Here is a 22,288-nt window from a genome sequence, read left to right as displayed (position 1 = left end):
ATATTAAACAAAAACGAATTTATATTTCATTATAGAATTTAAATAGAAAGCACGTAGCTATACGTGTATCAGTAATAGGCTATACAGCATGTTGTTGAAACTAGGCTATTATTCTAGTCGAAAGCACAATCCGCTCCGCTCCTATTCTTTTGTTTCTCTGTTGTCCGTTTGTAACGCTAGTAACGTTTCACATGGTTCCTATAAGGCCTGTCATTGCAACATATTGTTCTGCTTATTAGTGACACCTGAATGAACTTGAGGCGAGGGGTGGCTCCTGCAGTCCTACAAACGACGAGCTACGCGTAAAGGGCGATTAAGTTCCCTTAAGTTCTGCTTCTGGTTTCCCAAAGGCCACCAGATTAACCCGTTCATTTTATTTCTGACATCGAACCAACTAAACACCTTCCTCCTCTGACAGCACCCCAGAAGGGTATATAGAGAAAGGTCACGGTGATCACGTGACTCTAAGGGGCTGTGCCAGTGCCGATGAAATCTTCCAATCCAGTTGTTTACGCTCAGCGAGATGCCGCATAGTCTGTTGATCTCCGTGTTGGCTGGCTGGCGGAACCGGTAGACGATCACCACAAACGACAATAAGGTAGGATATCTTTAACAAAACAGAACAATTGATGCGGATGGTGAGGACGAGACAGCGCATGTCTGCTGTCAATGTAAGAAGGAGGTTCTGTAGTCACTGATCTGAGACAAAGAGGATTCGTGAGAATGAGATCACGTCTTCTGCAGCGGACGTGCACCATCAGGTTTTTAATATAGATGGCTAAAGGGGACAAAACGCGGAAACTCAGCTGCCCACAAGATGCAGGATATTGGATAAAACATCCGATCCGACCCAAGCTACGAGGGCGTTTTGATTCTCTTTCCCGGAGCGAACATCGCACTGATACTGTTACTTTTTCTGAAATGGTCCAGCATTCATCTTTTAGAGGGACAGGACGGTGTACACTTAAGTACTAAGTTACTAAGTAGAGGAAAGACACCTGCCGGAGTGTTGGCCGCGGGACGTTAAGGAGAGGGGGGGGGGACTCTACCCACGTGTAGTCATTCATTTTACCGGCTCACCGGTTATTACATAACTAGTGTAGGCCTAGGCTACTATAGCAACACGCACTTGGACTGAATGTCTTCATTTAATAAAGCCGTTTTATTTATCATTGAAGTGAGGCATGGCTCACAAGTCATGGGTAACAGCAACTACCTACCCCTTTAGTTGTGACTATCTCTAAGCTCTAGGCCTACAGAGGAATCGTTAAGGTCAGGTCACTACAAACTTTGGATGAGCCACAGAAGTTACATTAAGGACGCTTTCAGCTCACTTTTAAAATTTCTTTAACATCACATGAGAATGAGAATCACATGTTCTTGGTGTTTGTGTTACTATTCTTATTTGTGCAATGGACCGACATCAGTTGTTCCAATATCAATACATTGAGGAACTAATAATTGTTTTTGAAAACAAATATCCTTCTGGCCGACAATCTTGCACCTCTCCCTTCTTGCTTACAGAACAATGTGTTCCTCCCTGTCCTATGATGCAGCCTACACATCTGAACCTCACCTCATTGCAAACTCCCTGCTTATATATTAGGGGCTAGTTTCAAACAGCATTGAGCACGGCGGCTCATCTGACCCCTGACCCTGTTTCTGGCAGGCCTCTTCCCTGGTCACACCTGGGCCTCTAACACTGCACCTCCACTGCCAGGGCCTGACGCTCTCGCACCAGCATGCCAAGAGTAAACTTGCCTGTAACACGTGGCTCCAACAACCAGGGTTGAAATTGCTTGATTGTCACAGAAGTGGCATCTATCAGTTGTATTCTGTTATTACTAAGGGAAAATATATAAAAGCCACCCAAGGATAACACCCTTTTTCTCTTGGTCTGTGCCACCTTTTTTGTCTCCATGTTCTTAGTCTACCCAGGGTGAACAACATCAGTGGACCACTATTCTAGTAGCCAGTCTACTAGCCTAGTCTAGTCATTGGTCTACTAGCCGGTATAGTAGTTGGCCTACTATCCGGTCTAGTCATGGGTCTACTAGCCGGTCTACTATCTGGTTAAGTCATGGGTCTACTAGCCGGTATCGTAGTTGGTCTACCAGCCGATCTAGAAGTCGCTATAGTAGTAGTCAGTCTAGTGGTCTCCTAGCCAGTGCGGTAACCAATCAAGCAGGCAGCTTAGTTGTCTAGTAGCCGGTCTAGTAGTTGTTCTAGTAGTCAGTCTCCTAGTCTACCTAGTGGTTGGTGTAGTAGTCGGTTCAGTAGTCTAGCAGTTGGTTTAGTAGTACGTCTTGGGCCCCGTTGTGCATTCTCGTGTAGGGGTAGGGTGTCCCATTACTGTAGAGTGCAAGGGGGAGTGCTATTTTGCCCTTATAATCAACCCTCAAAATGTAGTGAGGTCCGATGCAGGCTTAAAACAAAGTGGAAGATTTACTATTGAGGACGGAGAAATGGGACAGGGCCTTATAGTCCTAACAGTCTTCTCCTCCGTCCTCGATCTAGTGGTCGGTCTAATGGGTGTGTTAGTAGTTGGTCTACTAGTTAAATGAAGTGGTCCTACTAGTCCTAACCGCTCTTCCGTCACGCCCCCTCCCGTCCCCAGGAGGAACAGCTAGCCATGGGGGCTGACGAGGAGCCCCCGCCGGGGGCCTCCGCCCCGCCGCGGCCCCAGGAGCCCCCCAAGGAGAGCATGCAGCTGAAGAAGGACATCTCCCTGCTCAACGGCGTCAGCCTCATCGTGGGCAACATGATCGGCTCGGGCATCTTCGTGTCGCCCAAGGGCGTGCTGATCTACAGCTTGTCCTACGGGCTGTCCCTGGTCATCTGGGCCGTGGGCGGCCTGTTCTCCGTGGTGGGCGCCCTCTGCTACGCCGAGCTGGGAACCACCATCACCAAGTCGGGCGCGTCGTACGCCTACATCCTGGAGGCCTTCGGCGGCTTCGTCGCGTTCATCCGGCTGTGGACGTCGCTGCTCATCATCGAGCCCACCAGCCAGGCGGTCATCGCCATCACCTTTGCCAACTACCTGGTGCAGCCGCTGTTCCCCACCTGCGAGCCGCCCTACGCCGCCTCCAGGCTCATCGCGGCCGCCTGCATATGTGAGTTAAGGTCAACAGCCGTGTTTACCCCAAGGATTACTTGTTCCTTTAGAAGTTCCAAACAAGACCCTTGTTTGCCTTTTTAGTCCTGTTATTAGCCTATACTGGACAGCCAATGACAATTCATGAAATAGTTTTTAAGGCATTTGTTTTTATTGACAAACAGCGTGGTAACTACAATCCTATTTCAAGGCACTGGAAGTACTGTATACTCAGTATACTAAGTAGACTTAAATTAAGTGTATATTTGAGTGTATTTTTTTTTTTTTTCTTGGGTAGTTGGTACCGTTGGTTTATGTAATGTTCTGATGGATTTTATATAGGCTACCAGTAGACTGGTTTTAGTATGCAGTATGTTATATTTCCCTGCCCTGTTTCTAGCAGTTTTTTTGGTCTTAAGGGGACATCTGGTTCTCTGTGTGTGTTGTGAATGCTTCCAGGTTTTATGTAATAGTTATTAAGTTTGAGTCATGACTCATTACATCTATGCATCTTTGTTGGGGTAGCTCTGTAAGTGTAGTAGTAGGAGTGATAACTACACTAATTACACTACCTAACAATACACTGCACATTAATGAGGAGGTGTAATTGTTAATGTTAGGATCTTGGAGGTCGGCCGTCTTTGGAGTACAAATCAGAAATGAAACATGAATGGTTTGGAAAAAAAGAGGCACAAAAAGTCCAACTAGACTTGTCATGCTTAAATCGCCATTGAAAACAATGCATATCTCTACTATAAGACACCGCATTGTGTGCTCCCTCCCTCCCTCCCTCCCCCCCTCCTCAGGCCTACTGACCTTCATCAACGCAGCCTACGTGAAGTGGGGTACTCGGGTACAGGACGTCTTCACCTACGCTAAGGTGGCAGCCCTCATTCTCATCATTATCACGGGCATCGTCAAGCTGTGCCAGGGTGAGCAAGTCCAGCCGTCATTCATTCATTCATCCATACAGTCCCTGGCCCATACTGGCTGCATTAACCATCACTTTTACCAGAGACAAAATGTAAAATGTGATGATGTTGAATGAGTGTTTTGGTTTTTCTTCTACCCTTGCAGACATCCCAACTTTTATTCATTACATAGATACATTTAGTGTAGCATACGGTTTTTCCAAATTCATCTTGCAGTTAATTAGGCTACTTTTTACTTGTCACCATCAGTTTTATCTTGCTTAGGGAGGCCTACACGTGAGCTGGACATTGTGGAACAAACCCAAAGCCCTTAGCAGGGCAGTTAACAAAATGTTACACATTGAGGCTCCCATTGGAGTAGTGGGGAAGAGATTTTAAATATATTTTTGAAACTTTCTATGTTATGTGTAATAACATTTAGTTTACAATAGCTGCCACCAATAACAGTATTTTGAACAAAAACAATGCTAAGGGGGCGGAGTCTCCACAGATGGCGCTGTGTGGGTCTTTAGTGATTTGAAAAAACGGATTGTAATCTAAAATACTCTTCCTTCCGCAAACCAATGACGTAGATGCAAAACACTTATTTTTAACTACATCTAGATACAGTTTGAATTGGAATTCTCTGGAAAATAATCTGCACTACCCCAAGGCACCTCAATGTTTGAAATGATTGGAGTACCTTCTAGTTTAACTTGAAAAATGTAAAAGGAAAGTATAATATTGATTATGTGATCAGCTCCCACAGCCTGTATATAGGTTGAGCAAATGGCGGAATATATTTTGATAAATATATCGGATATACCTGACCTATATAGTTGTTTTCTGATTTTCTTAAATTCTGTGTTTAATTGTTATGCCGCCACCAGGTTACACTGCCAACTTTGAGTCCTCCTTTGAGGGTTCCTCCACAGACCCAGGGGATATCGCCCTGGCCCTCTACTCAGCCCTGTTCTCCTACTCGGGCTGGGACACACTCAACTTTGTGACAGAGGAGATCAAGAACCCTGAAAGGTGAACATCTTCCCACACTGTCACCATAAGGGTAACGCTTGTTTGTCGTACTTCTTGGGAGTTTTCTCCAAATGCGACGTCAACTAAAGGTTCACATGTGTGTCTCACAGGAACCTGCCCCTGGCCATCGGCATCTCCATGCCTATAGTCACTGTCATCTACGTCCTGACCAACATAGCTTATTATGCAGTTCTGGACATGAGTGCCATACTGGCTAGTGATGCTGTGGCTGTGGTCAGTATGGAGTTTATATTTGTGTGTGCACACATACATTGCATATTCTGCTGGAACATGTATATCATCAAAAAAGTGACATCTACTCTATATAGCCTTTATATAATTTAACATAAATATCTGCTATGTTTACATCAAACTCACGTATGCAAGTAAATCAAAGTAAAAAGTAATATGAAAAAATAGGCTTGGCAAACCAACTCTTCTTCTGCTAAGCTTATATCTGAAATGAGACTCCAATGATGACTGTGTGATGTGGCTGCGTTGTTGTCGACCAGACATTTGCAGACCACACTCTCGGGGTGATGAGCTGGATCATCCCCATTGCTGTAGCCCTGTCCTGCTACGGCGGTCTCAACGCCTCCATCATTGCTGCCTCCAGGTAAACACACCTTTCCCCTAGGATATTGGACACCTCCAGGAAACTCCTTCCCCCGAGCACTGATTGGTCCTATCCTTTTTAATATTTTTGGAAAAGGCGTGAAAGGGATCAACTGTATGTGGGATGGTGTCAAAGGGTTTTTGTTTCATTTACAGGTTTTACTTGCATACAACAAGTAGTGTGGTTACAAACCTGGTACCACCTGAGAGCAAAACCATTTCAGAGTCACACCAATGTTTAAAAGATGATGGCAAGCTGAAAGGTATTTGCTTCTGATATTATTTGAGTACTGGCTTGTTAAGCACTTCTGTTTACCATTCAAATTCTAATGGAAGGCTACAGAAACACACCCAACACAAATGCCTTTCACTCATAGCTCCATAAGATCATGAAGTGAGCAAACAGATTGCATCCAACTTCCCCCATAGGATTGCTGCCAAGTACATAGGTGTTGCTTTTATCTAAAGACTGCTATTTTAACTAAGTACACAGTCACTTTGGATATTCTCAGAAAATAGATTTAAGTAAATATTTCATCTCAGCACTCCACTGGTTCTTTGCCTTGACTTGACCAAGAGTCTGCTACACGTTCATCTTCTCTCCAATCTTCAGCTGAAAGAAAATAAAGAAACTTTATTGATCCCTTCGAAGAGATGAGAGGATGAGTCACCGCAAGAACTGGCAGAGATAATAAATCAAGAGTACATCTAGAAACCACACACATGATGCAAGCATTGGTTAACATGCTAAATCATCTGTATATGATGTGGCACAGACGCCTATGCAGCAGAAAACTACTTCATGCAGTCCATCACATACTAAAGAAGGCAAAACTATGAATCTTAATTTAGCAGCGATTAGGGCTGCATATTGCAACACGTCCTGGCCTTAAAGCAACTGTACAGGCCTTTGAACCATCCATAGCTGCTGGCTGTGGGTCCCCATTACCATTTAGCATTGCAGACATGTTTACACAAAGGGACTTGTTGATTTTAAATGCATGTCTTCCAACAGGCAGGTAGAGGTTGGGCAGTTTACTCAATCATGACTTGGGGGTCAGACGCATATACTCCAGTTAACTCACTGAGAGTGACAGGTCAATTCCACCATTAAAAAATAAACCCTGAATAAAACATGCTGTCATGCTAAATGACCCCCAATATGTTCCACACATGGCTGGACCACCAGTTCCAGGCTGCTGTCCCGGATTTCATGGTGTAATAAATGGACTGAACTGAACTATTAATCATTCGGCCTGTAGAAGTGTTTACCTTTCCTGAGGCAGGAGCTGGTCTGTCTTCACACAACCCCTTAATGCCAGGTGTTGGCGCTACTGTGCAAATGTGTCGAGTTCCAGAAGTCAATGCATGGTGTAAACATTTCAGTCAAACCATCAAGTGCTTCAATTAATCCGCCAAGGAAGTGGTCAAAAGAATAACAATTAGAGTATCAAGAGACGATGAGAGTATCGTAGCAATGCAACCTCATCATTGCATCAGATGCTTAATTAAACCACACGTGTAGGCCTACGGCATGATATGAAGACGAAGGTGAACAAAGTAATGAGCTTGTGAGCTTGTGAATGCGCTGTGATTGTCAGGCGCGTCCATCTGTTATTTGGTGGGCTCTTTGTCTGATAGCCGTACCGTGTTGTCCTGGGCTCAGTCATCCCAGAGCTGAACACCCTCCTGCAGCTCAGAACAATGAAACCACACAGGAGCACTGAGTAGGTCTAGTGGTACACACTCACACACACAGGGAACTCAAACACCCACGCACACTTGCACACACAATCTGATTTAGACCGTCCTATTTTCCTGTCACATGATCACACATGAACTTTGGGGCTGTGCTGCAGGTGTGCCCCATAAGCATCAGCGTGGCGACCCTGACACACGCATCCAGTTATGGGACAGTGTTTGCATTTTGTTCCGTTGGTCTTGATAAGATTTATATCAATACATTCTTATTATTGTTATTTGATGCTCATCTGTCCAGGTTGTTCTTTGTGGGGGCGCGGGAGGGCCACCTGCCCGACGCTCTGTCCATGATCCACGTGGAGAGATTCACCCCCGTCCCCGCACTGCTCTTCAATGTAAGACCAGCTCCCTGTGTGGACAGAGGTCATCCGCAGCCAAGCTACATTTGCCTAGTCAAAGGGTTTAATGATCACATTTAATTTATATGAGATTCAATCAAGGTCCTTATGTGCAGTGAAATTATTATGACATTAGCAAGGGCCGTCTAGGTATTAAATATTTACTAGATAAAGAAGGACATAAAATGTGAGGTAAATACATACTTACAATAGATTCTTCTTCAAAGGCTTCCAATCGTGACCTTCATCTCATTGTCAAACTTTGCTTAAGCCCTTGGTCTTCTCTACTTCCACTTCTATCTGTTCTAAATAACTGACCATTTCAACTCATAAGTCGTAACCCAACATAAAAAAGGAAACTTTTCAGTCCCTGACGTCTGTTGTGGTTCTGCGTGGTCCGCAGTGCGTCATGGCGCTGGTCTACCTGACGGTGAAGGACGTGTTCCAGCTCATCAACTACTACAGCTTCAGCTACTGGTTCTTCATGGGCTTGTCCATCGCCGGGCAGCTCTACCTCCGCTGGAAGGAACCTGACAGGCCCAGGCCGCTCAAGGTGCCCCCCCTAGTGGACAGAACATGTAACATGTGACCTGAGGTCATTTTGACCAATCCTACATTCGTGTGGCAAATGCAGGAGTCTCAACCATTATTTACCAAAAACTTTTATTTATTTTCATCAGTTATGTTTGATGGTAATTATTAACATAACATTTAAATTCAAGTGATCACTTTAACATCTCTTCTACATTCAGATGGGAACTATGACATTTTCGGACAAAGGAATTTTTTAAGTAATAAAACTGCAGTAACAATCTTTATTGATGTATACATATAGTTATGTAAAAACGATTGTTTATACATAACTTTGACCTTTTGCTCCTCTCTTCTGCAGTTGTCCTTGCTGTACCCGGTGGTGTTCTGTATGTGCTCCGTCTTCCTGGTGGCGGTCCCGCTCTACTGTGACACCATCAACTCTCTGATCGGCATTGCGATCGCTCTCTCGGGAGTGCCCGTCTACTTTATGGGGATCTACCTGCCTGAATCCAAACGTCCCGTCTTTATCAGCAAACTGCTGCGTAAGTTAACGCGATTTGGTCTGCTGGTAGCATTATGTTAAAGTGGTAGTGTTCTTTGGAACTACTTAATGAGAATGAATATGACGGTCAATTTAAACTTCTGTGTTAAATAGCCGCCATCAGGGCACTAACGGGTCTCCAACGTCATCTACATATTTTCATTTAAATAAATTATCATAGTCATAGTCAAGGATCACCAAATGAGTTTCGTAACTCGGAATACGTAGACGTTTATTGAATTGATTTCTATACCGTCAATATTTGCAACCTAACACTAGACCCACTAACAGTGATGGAACAAATGTGTCACATGGTGCTTTGTTTATTCATTTAGATATTGCACCAAACTTTTACCCAGCAGACAATGTTATTATACATGGATATAATTAAGAACACATATTTGTGTAATGACTCTCTCTCTCTCATTTCAGGCTCGGTCACCCATTTCACCCAGTATTCATGTTTCTGTGTGCTCACAGAGCTGGACAAAAGTGATTAGCTCCTATACATTTCATGCACTGCAAAACTACTTGACCTTGTCACTGGACTACATTCACAGCCTCTGGCATCAGAGATGAACAACCAAAAGGGGAAAATACTCACTACTATACTTATTTTCTGTCAACTAGGCTGGATTCTTAGTACTTGATTAAATGGATGTTTACATATGATACTGTACAATTGTGTACACTCCTTTTTTAATATGTGCCTATCATATTGTTCCATATTTTAGTAACTCATAATGACAATTTAAATGTTAGCCCTCATTTTTTTTGTCTGCCAAAGAATATGCATTTGACTTGAGTATGCCACTCATGGCCTGTTCAGTGCTATTGTCATGCGAAATGTGATGTGGTCAAGGGTTGGGTGATAATAATATCAATAATATATACTTTGTTTTGAAAATAAATGCATTTGACAATGTACAATTTTGAGACCATTTCAATTTTAGATGAAGATGAAGTGTATCATCCGTGTGTTGTATGAATAGGTTGAGATGGAATGCATGTTTATCAGATATCAGATATAAGTAATGTATTGAGTAAAAAGGGTTCAGGATACGAAGGTTCCCTAGACTAAAATGAAGGACAGGATGGAATGCTTATACCGTGTTCATCCTGCAACAGGCCTTCATTGATTCCATCTATATAACATATTGGCTAACTATAATGTATCTCCAGCTGTTACTACCCCCTTCTGAAATGAGTTCTTTGTACCTTTTTAAAATGTTAGATATTTAAGTTAATATAAAGGGATGTGTGATTCATAAATCACTTTTACTCAGGCACACTACAGATGTATATTTAGCATACTTTCAATTATGCAATTGTGTTTGTCTTCACTCTTTGTAATCAACTGAGATTGTATGTATTGGCCAAATTTGTATTTAATGCAATTAAACCAACTTTAATCCATCCTTGTTTGGATCATTATTACTTTCCCCTATAGAGGGGGCCTATTCAAATTTTAATTCCATTCAATAACGTCTCCACGTTTTGGACTGAAACAATCTGGGCCAACTCATTAATTTAAAACACATGTAAAATTTGAATTGGTAAATCATATTTTAAGCAGATGTATCCAAAGATTAACAATGACAGGTTGAAATGTTTTACGTTTATTTTGAAAGCTTTGTTTTTATACACATCTACATATTTACAAAAAAAAAGTTATTTAATCCAACAAGCATTCAGAGAGCAACCCAAACATCAACAAAGGGAATGTTAAAAATAAACTGCACCACACTTTCATAAATGCACAATCTACCCCACGCTTACATTTACACACGCACACACCACCATGCACAAAAACGGCCATAACACCTTAAACTGCAAACAGGCGTGGCCCATGACTTCTCACTAACTTAAGTGTTTAACTGCACAAAGCATACAAGGCATACCACGCTAATGTGCAACAAATCTAACACACTTCAACTTCACACACAAATCACACACGCACACACAAATTTCACTCCACCATACATTTAAGACACTGTGGACCCTTTCTTTGAAATAACACCCTTACTCTTTTTCCATCGGTGTAGAAGAGGGAAAAGTATAGCCGGTCAGGTTGTTAAATAAAATGCATTGCTCTTCCAACTGCTTCCGTTATCGTCACATAGCGCACGATAGTGCAACTGTCACCCACTTTTTGCACACAGGTCATTTAAAGTGGTAGTTCTGCAAACATCGGTTTCTGGCATACAATTTGCTTAGGACACTTTCTTACAGTACTTCATTTGGCTTTTTTTGTTTTTCAAGTTACATTTTCAACACACAAAGTGCTACACATCGTTCGTTATGTCATGTTATGTCTGACATAAAAAAAAACAAAATTCACAGAAAGAGTAGAAAAGGTGTTATTTCAGAAGAAAAGGTGCCAGGAACATCCACTGATGGAAACGGAGGCGGGGGGGGAGGGGGGCAGGCACACACTGAGATCAATTAGAGTCACACTTGTCATCGTCTTCGTCATCGTCTTCGTCTTGTTTGTCGCCATGGCCACCAAGCTCCCGTAGCACCTGCCTCTGGTAGTTCTCCCAGCTCCTACTGCTGTAGGAGTGCTCCTCCTCCCAGTAACCTATAAATACCACGAGCACTCTGGGTTACACAGGGCCCACCATGCAGTGCATGGCCCAAGATGACAGAACGGACAACACCAGTCTGCTGAAGCAACCGTTATGACTGTCTGACTGTTGTGACTCGAGTCATGCCTGTGGTCGGCCAGAGGAAGTGGAAGCGTGGTATCAATGTTTTCCATTTTGTCATAAGCAGACACTTGCATTTAAACGACCGTCTGTGACTTCAGATACACGTCAAAAGGAACAGGTAGGGATAAGGCATCCTGATCATTCTGCGGATATTATGAATCGAACCAAGCCAGTACCTCTGGAACAGATCCAGGGATCAGAAGTACTGGACCAAAAGCCTTTTCCACCCTTATTTCTGTCAATCGAAAACTTTTTCTTGTGCACAACTGTGTGATACAAGAAGGAAGCTGCTCTACGCTACTGCTCTACAACCAAACGATTTACTTCCCCAAAAGATTGTGTGAAAATAATATTTATAAAGTAGATGATTACTATCTCAGACATACTAACGGGTACGATTCATCAAGCATAATATGACAATCAAGCCACATGAGGAAGTGAGCCAAACCCCACGTACCGACGTAGCGCTCCTCTCGATCGCTGTCGCCGTCGTTGTCGCTGTCCGGGTAGTCGTTCCTCCAGTTGCCCTCGTCGTTCTCGTCATCCTCGTCTTCGTACACCTGCTCCTCGTTGACCACCAGGTCGGGCACCTGGAGAGGACGGGAGACAGTTAAGCGTCTATCGGCTTCATGTTCCCCATCACGCCTTCAAACTGACACCACTGTGGTTTTGACTGTTTGCCGTGTCTGCCGTCATCGCGGGGGGGGGGGGGGGGGGGATAAATATATAACAGTTTAATTTGCAAGGGTACATAGTTACATAGTTAAGGGTACATAGTAGAGGGTATTATACCCTCTCAAAGTAATGTTCTGTTAGTCTATGGCTTAATGAACAGCTAGTGTTAATTGGCTTTTCGAACACATTACTCCGATTGGGGTTGAAGATGCATCCAATTTCATACGTTGTACCAAAATAATTTGTTTATACTTTTTGTCGTTTTAATATTTCTACTGTCAATGCCTAGATATTTTAGCCAATTTAAGTCAAACGACAAACATTTGCAAGAAAATTAAGAAAATAAAAGCCTCAAAAATGAAAAAAACAGCAGACTTAAGCATTTCTGCATTGGTTTAAAACCGACCGCACGTTTTATGAACTCAAATACTCGGGACACTCACTCCACTCATTCCAGATGGCACCAAATTCACCACTCATCCACCCGCCTGTCCATCCCTCCGTCCAGCTAGCAAGCCATCCACTCGTCCATCATTCCAACTAGCCATCCATCCGCCCATCCATCCACCCGTCTGTCTGTGTCCGTCCGCCCGTCCGTCCACACACCAGTTCTCCCTCGTCGGCGTAGGCCCGGACGGACAGGATGTCCTGGATCCAGCCGGGCTGGGCCGTCTCCTGGTAGTAGAGGTCGTAGACGTAGTCGTTCTCCTGCTCGCGGTGCTCCGCTCCCAGGCCCTCGCCGGACACGCTCAGGCGCTCCCGGAGCATCTTCATGTTGTTGCAGAGGATGACCTCGGGGTCCGGCGACACATTCTGGGAGGGAAACACGCAAAGCGGGTAAACGACTAAACAACAATTAACAGGCTAACACAACTAATAACTAAAAAAATAATCGCAATCTAGGCGTAACCTTGCAAATATGTATATTATTTTGATTGTATGAGAAATGTATTAGTAATTAGGTGCTCGAGTTGCATAAGCTTAGTATAATCAAAATTGTTTACACAACACACACACACACACACACACACACACACACACACACACACACACACACACACACACACACACACACACACACACACACACACACACCAGGGTATACAGTATATTAAGTTATTTTTGTACAAAGCTGAGATGCTGGTGACAGAAGGCATCCCATCATGAATGAAATTGTCTAGCCTCCAATACTGTGTCTAATATTTGTCTGCTCAGATAATTCTTGCTAGGTTTAAATACTAATGGCCCCTATGATAATGAACGGATTGGAATCTATAAGGCTTGGGCAGCATCTGTTTTTTCATACTGTCATAACATTTCACTGGGGCATACAGTATATGTCAAACTAATTACAATAATAGTAAAACAAACCTAAAGCTGAGATGCTGTTGATAGAGGTCATTGTAGCATGTATGACATTGTCTAGCCTACAATGCTCTGTCTAATATGCAATTTGCCAACAAGTCTTGCTCTTTTTAAATACTTATGGTCTATAGAATAATGAATAGACAGGATATGTTTGCACTTTTTTTATCTTCCATATCTGTTATCTAAAATCTGGATAGGTGGCAAGCACCAGTTTCTGTTGCAATACTCTTTATTTTTGGATCGCCCTTGACTGAAACATGCCGCTAAATGCGTTCACCAAAGCCTCTGCAGACTGTTCCTCTCATATACGGTACTGAAATGTGCCTGCACGCATACTGCTCTATATACGGTACTGAAATGTGCCTGTGCGCAGACTGTTGTTGTCTGTAGGGTAAAGCGCATGGCACATGGGATACTTATCTAGGTGTACATGAGTTATGCATGTTATCAGTAAACGACAACGTAAAACTGCCTCCTTTGCCATGTTTAAAGTGACCCGGGAAATCCTGGCCGTGTAGCACAATGATGTAGACAGGAGAACTCGTGCTGCCACAGGCACGATCCGCTTTGATGATTATTTCACTTCACGTGATCTGCTTTTTTGATTAGCGCTTTTGGGGTTCTCCGATCAAGCCATTTTGAGCCAATAATATGATCGGCTGATCAGGATCATCAATCGGTGCAACGCTACCTAATACACACACAAAGGTAATTCACAACTACAGTTTGGGGGTAGAATCTCACTGCTGTCGTTTTTTGTAATGTCTGGATCAGCCAACAATCTAATTTAGACACCAGAGGGAGACTAGGTTAAGACACCCTATGGTCTCTTTAAAAACATCTCCTTCCGTTCAGAAAAAAACACTGATAGGATAAAGAGAGTAAAATGCAGAAACGCGACCAGGCCCAGTGGTATCCTCCCGTGAGCTCACCTTGTCCGGCTTCCCCTGGTCCTCAGCATGCTCACACAGCAGGTCCACCACCTGCAGCTTCCCCAGAGCCCAGGCCTTCTCCTTCAGCTTCTCGCCGTCAGCGGCGGTGGGGTCGTTGTCGCCGCCGTCGTCGTCTTCATTCCCGCGGCCCACGAGCTCCGCGGGCCGGCCCTCTGCGGCCGACAGTCCAGCGCGGTGGCTGGAGAGGATGCGGTAGCGCTCCTCCCGCCGGGTGCTCCACTTGGCACTGCGCAGGTCTCCGACAATGCGCTGAGAGCTGGTGGCAGAGGGCCGCAGGGCGTGGGCCACGCGGGGGCGGGCCAGCGCCTCACGCACCTGCGCCTGGACCGGGGCATCCTGAGAGGAATCACACCGTGACATGTTAGGCATCCTTCCCCATTTATTTATTCTTATTTTGAATGTTTTTTTGAATTTGAATTGATTTTTTTAATCTGAATCACGTTCATTTCTCCCGATTAAAATCGATGACATTAATGTTTTACTATTAGACTTGAAATTGAGCTGGTCATCACACATTTTATAATATTTCTAGAGTTTCTGTGAGCGCAACGTATTGATGACTTAGCAAATCCCATCGCATTCACATTGTTATGATATAAACAATATAAAAAGGTCAATTATATATGCAGTCATCAAATCATTCGTATACATTCAAACTGAACGTAAAGTCATTATTAGTTAACTATGACAAATGTTTTCAATGGTTTTTGTGTGAAATAGGCTGCCAAAAATGCATAATCTGCCATGTTTATTTTACTTCTTCCTTCTCCGGGGAGTAATAGAAACGCACAGGTATACTGGACAAAATCCAGATCGAGATCCAGGTTACCAAATACAAAATGATGACAGCATCGTCAGCCAATCAGACAACCTCGTGTGACTGTATGCAGATAAAAGGTTTTCTAAATATTTAACTTACATGTATATGTAATCAGTTAAGCATTGAATAATGACGGATTAAAAATGTGTTAATTTCTCAGAAAACTCAATAATTGAGCTTTGTTTAGCTTTGTTCTTTGTTTTTGTTTTTTTTTATCTATGAGTGTCCATTTAAAATGTTTGGTAAAATGCACGATTTACCTTCTTTATATACAGAGATATATCTATATTTATATAGATATTAAGGAATCGACTTTATGGAGGACCGAGGAATGTCGACACCTAAAAGAAAAAGCTCTCTACAGAAGGAAAAAGGCTAATGAGAAAAGCTAACAGCGTTAGCGCTTATGGACGCTAGCTAAAGAGTCCGCCACCCAGCACAATGAGACTTTAAACAGGGGGGACCACGAACGGCGCAAAACGTCTCAAACATTTGTATACCGTTTAAACATGGTCTTTCCCAAACAAAGCCACGGATGTCTTCCTAAAGCTAACGACGTGGTGGCGTTTTCTGAACCAAGGGGCCTCCCTCCTGCTCACCTGGGTCGCTACAGTCGCCACGAGTTTGAAGACCGTGTTGTCCACCTCGGCTTCACCGGGCTCCGGCACCGTTTCCCCCGGGGTCTGGGAGCTCTCTGGTCGGATGCGCTTGCATGCCAACAAAAGAGCGTCGGCGGGATCCGTTCCCCGCTTTCTCTTCACTCGCAGGATCGTCGTGTTTGGGTCCATGTTGCTCGCCTCTCTGTCTCTCGCTATGTGTTGTGACGCTGTCTTTCTGCTTGCCGTAAAAAAGGCAACGTATGTCGCGAAAGAAATACAACATGGGGGTGTGGCCAAAGATCTGTGACGTCAATGTTTTGTTTTGTTTATTTAATCATACACACACATATATATCAAAATCATTCATTATTATTTGTATATAACTTCATGCATAACATAGGTTAGAAGTAAATTATTACTGTCCAGAACATTCTTATCTGATTTGAACAAAAAGACCTGATGCAGGCCAAGAGTGTTTACGATGACAAATTTATGGTATAACACTTGTTAACTATTAAAGCTGGTCTCCATGGTCTTCTTTGTGGCAGAATCTTGGGCAGAGGAATCATTTTCTGAATGAGACTTGAAAGTTAGAGCCAGGGACCACAGGAACATGAATACACCTGTGAATAAAATGTATAATTCCTTATTTTCAATGTAGGTACATTTAAAATTCCATAACCTTTTTTTCAAATTGTTATTTCTGTAATGTAGATATAGTAAAGGTGAGACTAACCTTGCAGAGAGTTGAGTATGGTGAACAGGTACAAACCAGAATCATAGTAGGTTATAGAGGAAGAACTCCAGGCTAAGCCCAACATACAACTGAGGCCCATCACTGTAGCAAGATCCTTGCACAATCTTGAGCGCTTCTCCTTGTCCAGTTTCCACTTATTATCGCTACTGGACATCCCTCTGCTGAAGCCCATAGTGGTTCTCCTCATGGTCCACAGCTTCGCCACCACCACAGCCAGCATGGCTGAATTAAACAGCAGCATCAGGCCCATGTAGGTCCACATCAAGATGTAGATGGGTGATATCCCATCCATATTCTTGATCCAGCAGCTACATTTCAGAAATAAGCGAATGAGAAAATGTCCCATTGTTCGTGTCATAGTTAGGAATGACACTTTGTGTTGATGCTAAGCCTTTGATGCTAAGATGCTAAGCCTTACATTTGAGAAGTTGTGTTGCTGGTGCGGTCGTGGATTTGTGGTGTGTGGGGTGTGATGTGTTCCCCGTAGACGTCCAAAAATCCACACGTCACCACTATCACTGTAGGAACACCTTCATTGAGGAAGAAATAAAAAAAGAGTTGCACATTTCGGATTCAACAACACAAGCTGCTGTCCTGATGTAAGATATACCACGGTTCTGACGTGACAGATATTTGTTGTTCTATGCTTTAATATATAGATTTTAATATACTAGTAAACTAAATCAGTAAAATCCTATCATCACTGTCATTATAAGATCACTGCACTCACCCCATCCTACCAGGCTGAGTTTGAGCAGATACTTCCTGATGTAGACGTTGAACACTCTGACCAATAGGATGTAGAGGTGGAAGCCCTCAATGGCCATCCAGGTCCAGGTGCCCAATAAAGACCAGTGCAACAGAGCCCCAAAGACCTTGCATGCCCATCCACCCCCCTCCAGCCAGGCCCACAGACAGCCAAGCAGGAAGCTGAGATGCAGGCAGAGAATGGCCCCAGTGAGTTGCATGTGGACACCGATGGACTTGTCTGGACGTCGGTGTCTGGGAATGAAGTTGGAGTACATTATGCAAGATTTATTCGACATATCTATATGTGTTTCCGTTGGCAGGATAGTGTCATATCTAAATAATTGTTAAAAATACTAAGATTAATAACATTTTATATAGGATATTATGATACTAATGCATTTCAACTCAAGCATTTGATCAAAGGTTTAAGCAACTCCGTACTGTAGACAGGCGTAGATGATGAGGCTGAGGAGGCTGCAGATGACTGAGAGAGCAGATCCACCAGCGGTGATGAAGCTCAGGTTGACGGCAGTTTTTCTGTTGACCGACACCTTTGGATTCTGAAAGTACAAGATGGGAGACAAAAACACACTTTTTGATTTATTTATTGACATAGTTTAATAACCTCACTCCAAGTGCTTGATTCTTCACTTAACCGCTTGTTAGTAGACAAAAAGTCACACAAAGTTTTTTGATTATTCTGAATGATACAACAGTATTATTATCGTTCATATACTATTGTAAATACAGATAATGTAATTTTATTTAATTTTTTTTGTATTACTATTTTTATCAGTACCTGTCATTTATATTTCTAATTATATTTTATTAATAATTAGCTTTATTGTATGCTACGGTTTACATGGGTTGTATAAAACTACTCATCTAAACTATGTTAATGACTATTGAAGATAAATTGTTTTACCACAAGCACTGCAAAGAAGCTGAGGTGGTCACAGCTGCAAATAAATTTGTCGTTTCCCACAATGGTATGACAGCCTTCTTCGCTCCAGCGCCCTACCCACAGACACACACACACACACACACACACACACACACACACACACACACACACACACACACACACACACACACACACACACACACACACACACACACACACACACACACACACACATACATACACAAACACAACCATAATAGGGCACACACACACACACACACACACACACACACACACACACACACACACACACACACACACACACACACACACACACACACACACACACACATTATTCGTATATAATTTTTATATTTGTACGTAGGATTCTGTGGATCATACAGTCAGCTTAAATGTTGATTATTTATTGTTGGTGGGCCCACCATTTCCTATTTGCACTTCTTTCCAGAACACACATGTCCCGTCTTCAGCCTGAAAGACACATATACATGTACACACATATATTTATATATATATATGTATATACTAGTATTTTACCATAATTGTATATAAATATAGCCCTCTATACATCCATCCATCCATGTATCTACAAAGCTTACCGAGTGGTTATTTTTGAAGGCAAGCTGGATGGGTTCGGCCAGGTTACTCAATGCTTTCTGGCCTACCTTCACCATCAGCACTAAGCCTCCCAAAATAATACGATTATTACGATTATGAGACTCTGCGAGACTGAGCCGACTCCTAACCTTCTTCTCCTGCAAGAAGATAGATTGATTAGAGAGATGATTACAGGGGGTCAAGCACATCACTCAACATCAGAAGCAATTTGGAGTAAAATGGATCATAATATTGTTGTTTTCTTGATATCTTCATCATTTTCTTCTGGATTAGCGTTGTGACACACATGCAGCGACAGTAATGTCATTACAGTTTGACTACAAAGTTGAGGAAGTGCTGTTACAGATAAAATCTATGCAGTTTCAATGGAGATTTATGAGTAGATATAAACAACACAAGGAACAGGATGTAATTTAACAGGTCTACAAGCCCAATATGGTGTTTATAAGCTAGAAATCGACAATTAGAGTTAAAAAAAAGGAAAAAATAAATAAAATAGAAATTAAAGAAGACTGGACTGACCCGGAAATTGGAACTATTGACCAGAGTGATGACTAAGAGCGTTTTGTTCCTGTCCTTCTGGCTGCTCTGCAGAACCGATAAGGGAATCTTAACGTTGTGCTTCGTCAGAATCCTTTCAACCTAATGATAATGATGATAATCATTTCAAAGACACGCACATTAGGGTGTGCGTGTATGTGCGTGTGTGCGTGTGTGAGAGAGAGAGAGAGAGAGAGAGAGAGAGAGAGAGAGAGAGAGAGAGAGAGAGAGAGAGAGAGTGTGTGTGTGTCAGTGTTTATGTAACTCTAAGTTTGTTGGTGTGTATACATTTGTTTGTGTGGGTGAGTGTGTTTGTGCGTGTATGAGAGAATAGCGGTGGCTCACCTGCTGAGATATGTCGACACGCTCGTGTATGAAGTCCGGCAATATGTTTCGTCCTCGAGGTGGCATACAAGTACGCATTCCGTCATCTAAACACCTACCGACACAGTACTGTATCAATCTACCGTGTCCGATTGTCATCCATCAAATTATCCCTTCTTTGAGCAACATGATCTTGAGGGAATTGAGAATGACTTTAAAGGTTGTATAGGTAGGCCTACAAATTCATAGCATGATTACGATCCGTCAGCTGTTTAGTGAATGAAATGCACTGTGAGAATACGCCTGCCTCTGATTGACAATAATTTCGATTTTATGCTGCTCCGCTCCCGGCTAATTTCTGACTAATCAGGGCAGTCACAGTTCCACAGTTTTTATTTGACTTTATTATGCACAACCCACAAAATATGATTCGCATTTCATGTAGCCTAACGCAATCCACAATAGGCCTATAGGCTAAGTTGTAGTTGGGCCTTGTAAAATGATATCCACATGGATATTAAGCGATTCACAAATTTTTCACATTTTCACATTTTTTATCGTTCAAAATCGTCGATCCTCTCTTCTGTTGCTCCTTCTCTTTAAAACGTTTGAAGCAGATTTAAAATACACTATCGCTTCAGCGCAACAACCTGCCCATGGCTGTCTGTAATAATAGGCCTACTTTACTTGTCTTCACTGAGATTGTTTACAATTTGTTATTTATTACATCTAAACATTGCCGTGCTAGATGTATGTGTAGTGTGTAAACTCATTAGGCCTACCTTGCAAAGCTATCTCCTGGATTATTGTGACAGTCGTCCAGAACTTTTTGACAGTAGGTTTCTACGACAATGTTGAGACAAAATAAAGTAGCCTAATGTAAGAACATACTCCAACACAGGGTTAGGATCATGCCTTCACTTTTGCCTGGGTTATTGCAATTATAAATATATCTAAAATAATACAACGATCTATATACATGTAGCCTATATCAAATTATTAAATAAGATACAAATATAAAATATTTATGCTATTTAAATACAAGACACACATAGACCCTATCTTCTATTCATTCATTGCCGCAGCCAAGATGCAAATCTTCCTACTTCGTAATACTTCCTACTTGCTCAACAAATATACAGTATCGGCTCGCTCCACACAAACACACACACACACACACACACACACACACACACACACACACACACACACACACACACACACACACACACACACACACAATTTACATATTTTGTAAATGATAACATTTAACATATTTTGGAATAACTCACCTTGTGTTTGAACTGTAGATATTCTCAATAAGATGAGCAACACTATAAGTGGAGCCATCTCTTCAAGCTGTTTCTGTTCAGCCTATACTGACTTCTGCTATTCTGAAAATCTGTCTTTCCTTTTGTCACTTCTCTAACATCATGTCACAGACAGTTTGGTTTCTGTTGGGGCGGGATCAGATATCTCATGCTCAACATGTGATACACGTTTTTTTTTCTCCCAAATGTCCACTAGGATATGTATAAACATAGTGACCATATATAGCCTACAATATTGCTTTTAAAATCTTGTTAGTTCATAATTAAATCCTAATGTATGTAAAACCATTTTTGTTAGCCTTTAAATCTAAACGTACATTCAAAACATTCAAAAAACCGAAAATAAAGTGTTTGGAGTATATTTTATATTTGAACGAAATGACAAGCAATCCTGCACACAATCTTTATGATTTTCATCATAAGGGCTATTGCTATTATGGCTTGATATGCACTCTTTCTTTCTCTATTTCTGTAATTTGCTGCGTTCATTTTCTTTTCATTTTCTTCAGGATTAATCAAGTGTTACTCTATCCCATCATCTCCCACCCAAGGAAACATGACAACACTCACAAAATGCTGACATCTGATGTCTTTCTGTCTTGCCACACTTAACATTCAAACAGGAAGTTTCACATTTCATGCTTCTGAAACATTCTCCTGTATTGTATGAAAGTAGAGATATGAGAGATCAGAGAGATGTTTCCCATCAACGTAAAGTAAATTAAACCAACTGATATCGATCCCCGGCTCTCGGTGGATGACATAGTAATACTGATTGTCACTTATCTTACGCATTGGGGGGGGGTGGGGGGGCGGGCTGAGGTTCTTTTGGTCCTGAACAGCACTCACGGATCCCACAACGCCTTTAAATGTCATCATTATTCATCTTTAGAGTGGTGAGATCATACTTTACTTTTTAAAAATGTTAAGTGTTGTGATATTATAGTGTGTTCATGTTTAGTTGAGATTACACTTTATTCTTGTTTAGGCTGGTGATATATACTTAATACAGGTTGTGGCAACCCGCTCCCCACCAGGGGGAACCGTGGGCTAGTGGTGGACGGTGTGTACCATCGCCATCCACTAGC

The 22,288-nt window shown here is 42.4% G+C and overlaps 3 protein-coding genes across 6 annotated transcripts; 1 reads left to right on the top strand and 2 right to left on the bottom strand.

Moving 5' to 3' along the window:
• Positions 1-509: 509 nt before the first annotated feature.
• slc7a6 (solute carrier family 7 member 6) lies at positions 510-10,093 on the top strand. Its single transcript, XM_084476612.1, has 10 exons — positions 510-598; positions 2,618-3,113; positions 3,901-4,026; positions 4,896-5,040; positions 5,151-5,274; positions 5,553-5,656; positions 7,655-7,751; positions 8,158-8,307; positions 8,647-8,830; positions 9,262-10,093. The coding sequence occupies exons 2-10, from the start codon at positions 2,633-2,635 to the stop codon at positions 9,327-9,329; spliced, it is 1,479 nt and encodes a 492-aa protein (XP_084332738.1). The 5' UTR covers positions 510-598; positions 2,618-2,632; the 3' UTR covers positions 9,330-10,093.
• Positions 10,094-10,445: 352 nt separating this feature from the next.
• slc7a6os (solute carrier family 7 member 6 opposite strand) lies at positions 10,446-16,166 on the bottom strand. The gene is made up of 5 exons (XM_084476224.1): positions 15,956-16,166; positions 14,516-14,872; positions 12,822-13,028; positions 11,998-12,130; positions 10,446-11,410 (listed from the first exon to the last, which is right to left on the bottom strand). The coding sequence occupies exons 1-5, from the start codon at positions 16,142-16,144 to the stop codon at positions 11,271-11,273; spliced, it is 1,026 nt and encodes a 341-aa protein (XP_084332350.1). The 5' UTR covers positions 16,145-16,166; the 3' UTR covers positions 10,446-11,270.
• Positions 16,167-16,297: 131 nt separating this feature from the next.
• On the bottom strand, positions 16,298-21,241 carry LOC311356378 (adhesion G protein-coupled receptor G3-like). 4 transcript variants are annotated; one of them, XM_084476144.1, is made up of 12 exons: positions 21,162-21,241; positions 20,652-20,712; positions 19,891-19,984; positions 19,528-19,647; positions 18,987-19,142; positions 18,810-18,858; positions 18,388-18,479; positions 17,904-18,022; positions 17,443-17,714; positions 17,131-17,242; positions 16,692-17,020; positions 16,298-16,578 (listed from the first exon to the last, which is right to left on the bottom strand). In XM_084476144.1, exons 1-12 carry the CDS (start codon positions 21,217-21,219, stop codon positions 16,463-16,465), a joined length of 1,578 nt encoding a protein of 525 aa, XP_084332270.1. In that variant the 5' UTR covers positions 21,220-21,241; the 3' UTR covers positions 16,298-16,462. The 4 variants fall into 4 exon arrangements, with proteins under 4 accessions (XP_084332270.1, XP_084332271.1, XP_084332272.1 ...); XM_084476145.1 differs by having other exon boundaries at positions 19,528-19,593; XM_084476146.1 differs by lacking the exon at positions 20,652-20,712 and having other exon boundaries at positions 19,891-19,976; positions 21,162-21,231.
• Between the last annotated feature and the right edge of the window lie 1,047 nt (positions 21,242-22,288).

Source organism: Micromesistius poutassou, assembly GCF_964030765.1.
Source record: "Micromesistius poutassou genome assembly, chromosome: 12".
Taxonomy (NCBI): domain Eukaryota; kingdom Metazoa; phylum Chordata; class Actinopteri; order Gadiformes; family Gadidae; genus Micromesistius; species Micromesistius poutassou.
The sequence above is the reverse complement of the archived record's forward strand: the minus strand, read 5'-3'. Positions and strand labels throughout refer to the sequence as shown.

Coding starts and splice junctions, on each gene's coding strand:
- LOC311356378 (XM_084476144.1), bottom strand. CDS start 21,219: ATGGCTCCACTTATAGTGTTGCTCATCTTATTGAGAATATCTACAGTT. Junction 17,243..17,442: donor ACTCAGCCTGGTAGGATGGG/GTGAGTGCAGTG, acceptor TCCTCAATGAAG/GTGTTCCTACAGTGATAGTG. Junction 17,021..17,130: donor AGCAACACAACTTCTCAAAT/GTAAGGCTTAGC, acceptor TCTGAAATGTAG/CTGCTGGATCAAGAATATGG.
- slc7a6os (XM_084476224.1), bottom strand. CDS start 16,144: ATGGACCCAAACACGACGATCCTGCGAGTGAAGAGAAAGCGGGGAACG. Junction 14,873..15,955: donor TGGCGACTGTAGCGACCCAG/GTGAGCAGGAGG, acceptor GATTCCTCTCAG/GATGCCCCGGTCCAGGCGCA. Junction 11,411..11,997: donor TCGAGAGGAGCGCTACGTCG/GTACGTGGGGTT, acceptor TGGTATTTATAG/GTTACTGGGAGGAGGAGCAC.
- slc7a6 (XM_084476612.1), top strand. CDS start 2,633: ATGGGGGCTGACGAGGAGCCCCCGCCGGGGGCCTCCGCCCCGCCGCGG. Junction 4,027..4,895: donor CATCGTCAAGCTGTGCCAGG/GTGAGCAAGTCC, acceptor TGCCGCCACCAG/GTTACACTGCCAACTTTGAG. Junction 5,041..5,150: donor GAGATCAAGAACCCTGAAAG/GTGAACATCTTC, acceptor TGTGTCTCACAG/GAACCTGCCCCTGGCCATCG.